The sequence below is a fragment of the Schistocerca cancellata genome, chromosome 7 (genome assembly GCF_023864275.1).
Source record: "Schistocerca cancellata isolate TAMUIC-IGC-003103 chromosome 7, iqSchCanc2.1, whole genome shotgun sequence".
Classification (NCBI taxonomy): Eukaryota; Metazoa; Arthropoda; class Insecta; order Orthoptera; family Acrididae; genus Schistocerca; species Schistocerca cancellata.
In genome coordinates this window covers 6,888,413-6,894,277 of record NC_064632.1, presented here as the reverse complement: position 1 = coordinate 6,894,277, position 5,865 = coordinate 6,888,413, and the positions used below count along the sequence as shown (strand labels likewise).

General features: G+C 44.8%; 1 protein-coding gene across 1 annotated transcript; it reads right to left on the bottom strand.

Moving 5' to 3' along the window:
• Window positions 1–967: 967 nt before the first annotated feature.
• On the bottom strand, window positions 968–1,663 carry LOC126092400 (general transcription factor II-I repeat domain-containing protein 2-like). The gene has a single exon (XM_049907973.1). It carries the CDS (start codon window positions 1,661–1,663, stop codon window positions 968–970), a length of 696 nt encoding a protein of 231 aa, XP_049763930.1.
• Between the last annotated feature and the right edge of the window lie 4,202 nt (window positions 1,664–5,865).

Below are 5,865 nucleotides of genomic sequence, written 5' to 3'. Positions count from 1 at the left end.
AGTAAATTAAATCTACACTCAAAGTGGGAGTCGTTAACTCTGTCTAGTGCATGTCATCCACTAAATCGTCATGTAAACAAATTACGTAAATGTAGCAGCCATATGCTATATGGCAGGGGTGGGCTATTGTTTTGGCTCGGGGCCCACATTCTAGACACAGAGGTTAGCGGAGGGCCGATCCTTATAAACCTTTCACTTCTAATGCCGTATATATACTGGAGGCATATATATATATATATATATATATATATATATATATATATATATATAGTGTGTGTGCAGTATTCCCAAAACTTTTATGAAAATGTAAGTTTTCTTTATTTCTAATCACATACACACACAGAGTTGCAATTTCGGGTGTAGCAGTGAAAGCGTTAAAATGCATTGATTAGTTAGTTTTACATTTCATAAAAGGTATCATAAAAATCATTAGATATAAATGAAAGAGTCAGAAGCGAAGGGGTATAAGTATACTTCTTATAATTTTGATAAGGCTAAAGTCACTTGTACCTCTTTCCTTCTGACATCCTCTATTTGATTTATTTTGCTAATTTAATATCATCTCCAAGTACATTAAATTTGAAAACAAGTTTAATGGGACAGATGCATCCTATCACAATCTTGCATAATTTTTTTGAAATCAGGAATCAGACTGCTAGCTGATATTCTCATCACAGCCTGCAAATCACTCTTTGTTAAACAGCTTCGGTATTTGCTCTTGTTGATTTTCAAGCAAGAAAAATTCGTTCACACATATACGTCGATCCAAATATGGAGAACATTTTGCCCGCATATTTCTCGATACATAGAAATTTTTCAGCTGACAAAGATTTTTAAAGGCAACTATAGTTACAGCACTAAACATTTCTTTCACTGCGTGATCTGCCTGCATGTCAGTCAGCTCAAGTTGCAGCTCCTGTGGTGCAGTGTCAATATCAGCAGTGCTGGGATACGATAAAACATTAAACTAAGGCTCAATTTTCACAAAATCCTGAAATCTTGTAGTAAACTCAGCCTCTAAACTCTGCAGATAATCCCTAATGTTAGCTGAAACACTTCCAGGTACTTTCTGTTTCCCTAATAAAGGGAAATTACAAAATTTACCTTCATTTGCTTGCCTTGCAAACAGATCTAGTTTTGTTTTAAATGCTTTGACATGTGTCCACATTTCATGAGCAAACAACCCCTTTCCCTGCAATGTCACATTCAGCTCATTCAGTTTTTCAAAAATATCAGCTGCAAACATCATATCATATCTCCACTCTTCACATCCTATTTTTGCAACAAAATCATTAGATATCTCCTTAGTGTCCAGAAATAAAATAATTTCATCCTGTAATGCCCAGACTCTTTTTAATACTTCACCCAAGCTCAACCACCTCACACTGTTATGGTAAATTACATCTTCATGTTCTGCCCCCACCTCCTCAAGAAGAGATTTGAACTGTCTTGCTCTGATTGTGTTCACAAGACCAGCAACAGGATCTACCACATGCTTTAAGTCTAGTGCAGTCTTGCAGAGGCTTTCCTGATGTAAAATGGAATGAAAATCCAAAATATCACTGTCTGTGTCTTCGGCTTGTAACTTGTTTTTTAAAAGTTTCACCATACCTTTATTTTTCCCACAGAATGCTCTGTCTCCATCTGTTGTAATGCTTACCATTTTGTTCCAGGATAAGCCACTTGTTTCCACACAATTAACAACACATTCTAACAAGTCCTGACCAGTGGTCCTATCTTTCATGGATACTATACCAAATAATTCCTCGGTGACGATGAAATGTTCATTAATTCCACGGATAAAGATGAGTACTTGTGCAGTGTCTTCAATATCTGTGCTTTCGTCCATTGCCAGTGAAAACCAAACAAAATCTTCGCTCCCAGTCTTTAGCTGGTCTGCAAGTTCGTCATTAATTAAATCAATGCGCAGCTCTATAGTCCTCCTTGACAACGAAATGCCCTGAAATTTGGTTTTAACCTCAGGACACAATACGTTTACGCACTCTGCCATGCCCTGTTTAATAAACTCGTCATCCGAAAAAGGTTTGTTTCCATTGGCAAGGTTATAGGCGACCATGAAACTTGCTTCTGTAGCACTATTTTGAATCGGTGTTTGATTCGTAAATAACGCTTGTTGCTTCTTCAAATGTTTCACGAACTCCGTTGCTTTTATTTTTCGTTCTTCAAGTTCTGAAAATTTGGAGCCAAAGTCAATGGGTTTTGTTTCGTGATGTCGTTTCAAATTGTACTCCTTGAATACGACAACTCTATCATGGCATAATAATGATGCGGCTTTATTTCCTGCATCAATAAATAAATATTTGGTCGTCCAGTTTTCATTAAACAGACGGCACTTATCACAGACTTTACTACGCTTCTTCTTAGAAGTCATGAATGCACTGAAGTAAAAAAAGAAAATATACTACGTTGTACTGCTGCACAGACAAAACACAAGTAAACCACCCGAAAAAGAAGAAAATTGCTCTGAATGTCGTACTATTCACTCGGCGCAGGAGAAATACAACACTCCCATCAGCCACTGCGTGGAGCATAAATTTGCGCCAATAGCAGGACGCACAGTGCTTTTTTGCATGCCCGTGGTGGCTGATGGTAGTGCTCCCATAATCCACCACGCCCACATGCTGCTTGGATGGTTACGTGACTGTAGAGACATCTGTCGGTAGTACGCACTACTAAGTAGCACAGACACTTGCGGATTTTTTAGTCGTGCGGGGAAGGGAAATTTTGTTTTTCCTATGATTTTTGTAAATGTCTTGGCGGGCCACACAAAACCCCTCTGCGGGCCACATGTGGCACGCGGGCCGCTATTTGCCCACCCCTGCTATATGGCTTTGTCTTAAACTATTGAAAATTTCTTTAAAATATCATACATTTGAAGTAGTATACAAGCGCCATACTATATATTTTTGTGTCCTGCGTCAAATATGTGAAATTAAAGAAAAAAAGAAATTAAGTTTACGGCAAAGCTATACGAGGTGCATTCAAGTTGTAAGGCATCCGATTCTTTTTTCTCCGGACTGGAAAGAGATAGAAATATGCACATTGTTTTAAAATGAGGCCGCGTGTATTGTCAATACGTCCCAGAAATGGCAGCACCGTATGGCAGATGGAATTTTACCGCCAGCGGCGAGAATGAGAACTGTTTTAAATACTTAAAATGGCGACGTTTTCCTTACTTGAACAGCGTGCAATCATTCGTTTTCTGAATTTGCGTGGTGTGAAACCAATTGAAATTCATCAACAGTTGAAGGAGACATGTGGTGATGGAGTTATGGATGTGGCAAAGTGCGTTCGTGGGTGTGACAGTTTAATGAAGGTAGAACATCGTGTGACAACAAACCGAAACAACCTTGGGCTCGCACAAGTCGGTCCGACGACATTATCGAGAAAGTGGAGTGAATTGTTTTGGGGGATCGCCGGATGACTGTTGAACAGATCGCCTCCAGAGTTGGCATTTCTGTGGGTTCTTTGCACATAATCCTGCATGACGACCTGAAAATGCGAAAAGAGTCATCCAGGTGGGTGCCACGAATGCTGACGGATGACCACATGGCTGCCCGTGTGGCATGTTGCCAAGCAATGTTGACGCGCAACGACAGCATGAATGGGACTTTCTTTTCGTCGGTTGTGACAATGGATGAGACGTGTATGCCATTTTTCAATCCAGAAACAAAGCGCCAGTCAGCTCAATTGAATCACACAGATTCACCATCACCAAAAAATTTCGGGTAACCGCCAGTGCTGAAAAAATGATGGTGTCCATGTTCTGGGACAGCGAGAGCGTAATCCTTACCCATTGCGTTCCAAAGGGCACTACGATAACAGGTGCATCCTACGAAAATGTTTTGAAGAACAAATTCCTTCCTGCACTGCAACAGAAACGTCCGGGAAGGCAGCGCGTGTGCTGTTTCACCAAGACAACACACCCGCACATCGAGCTAACGTTACGCAACAGTTTCTTCGTGATAACAACTTTGAAGTGATTCCTCATGCTCCCTACTCACCTGACCTGGCTGCTAGTGACTTTTGGCTTTTTCCAACAATGAAAAACGCTCTCCGTGGCCACACATTCACCAGCCGTGCTGCTATTGCCTCAGCGATTTTCCAGTGGTCAAAACGGACTCCTAAAGAAACCTTCGCCGCTGCCATGGAATCATGGCGTCAGCGTTGTGAAAAATGTGTACGTCTGCAGGGCGATTACGTCGAGAAGTAACGCCAGTTTCATCGATTTCGTGTGAGTAGTTAATTAGAAAAAAAATCGGAGGCCTTAGAACTTGAATGCACCTCGTACAGCACATGGCTTTTAGATGGGTATGTATATGGCGATTAAGTGGATGACATAAATTACACTCCTAGAAATTGAAATAAGAACACCGTGAATTCATTGTCCCAGGAAGGGGAAACTTTATTGACACATTCCTGGGGTCAGATACATCACATGATCACACTGACAGAACCACAGGCACATAGACACAGGCAACAGAGCATGCACAATGTCGGCACTAGTACAGTGTATATCCACCTTTAGCAGCAATGCAGGCTGCTATTCTCCCATGGAGACGATCGTAGAGATGCTGGATGTAGTCCTGTGGAACGGCTTGCCATGCCATTTCCACCTGGCGCCTCAGTTGGACCAGCGTTCGTGCTGGACGTGCAGACCGCGTGAGACGGCGCTTCATCCAGTCCCAAACATGCTCAATGGGGGACAGATCCGGAGATCTTGCTGGCCAGGGTAGTTGACTTACACCTTCTAGAGCACGTTGGGTGGCACGGGATACATGCAAACGTGCATTGTCCTGTTGGAACAGCAAGTTCCCTTGCCGGTCTAGGAATGGTAGAACGATGGGTTCGATGACGGTTTGGATGTACCGTGCACTATTCAGTGTCCCCTCGACGATCACCAGTGGTGTACGGCCAGTGTAGGAGATCGCTCCCCACACCATGATGCCGGGTGTTGGCCCTGTGTGCCTCGGTCGTATGCAGTCCTGATTGTGGCGCTCACCTGCACGGCGCCAAACACGCATACGACCATCATTGGCACCAAGGCAGAAGCGACTCTCATCGCTGAAGACGACACGTCTCCATTCGTCCATCCATTCACGCCTGTCGCGACACCACTGGAGGCGGGCTGCACGATGTTGGGGCGTGAGCGGAAGACGGCCTAACGGTGTGCGGGACCGTAGCCCAGCTTCATGGAGACGGCTGCAAATGGTCCTCGCCGATACCCCAGGAGCAACAGTGTCCCTAATTTGCTGGGAAGTGGCGGTGCGGTCCCCTACGGCACTGCGTAGGATCCTACGGTCTTGGAGTGCATCCGTGCGTCGCTGCGGTCCGGTCCCAGGTCGACGGGCACGTGCACCTTCCGCCGACCACTGGCGACAACATCGATGTACTGTGGAGACCTCACGCCCCACGTGTTGAGCAATTCGGCGGTACGTCCAACCGGCCTCCCGCATGCCCACTATACGCCCTCGCTCAAAGTCCGTCAACTGTACATACGGTTCACGTCCACGCTGTCGCGGCATGCTACCAGTGTTAAAGACTGCGATGGAGCTCCGTATGCCACGGCAAACTGGCTGACACTGACGGCGGCGGTTGCACAAATGCTGCGCAGCTAGCGCCATTCGACGGCCAACACCGCGGTTCCTGGTGTGTCCACTGTGCCGTGCGTGTGATCATTGCTTGTACAGCCCTCTCGCAGTGTCCGGAGCAAGTATGGTGGGTCTGACACACCGGTGTCAATGTGTTCTTTTTTCCATTTCCAGGAGTGTAGTTGCCGATATCGCGGTGTGAACATGGGTGCATGGGTCGTCGGCTGCCGAGGCCCGTCATTAGCAGTGTTCG

Excerpts from the sequence above, each read along its gene's own strand:
- LOC126092400 (XM_049907973.1), bottom strand. The coding sequence starts at position 1,663 with ATGGTAAGCATTACAACAGATGGAGACAGAGCATTCTGTGGGAAAAAT.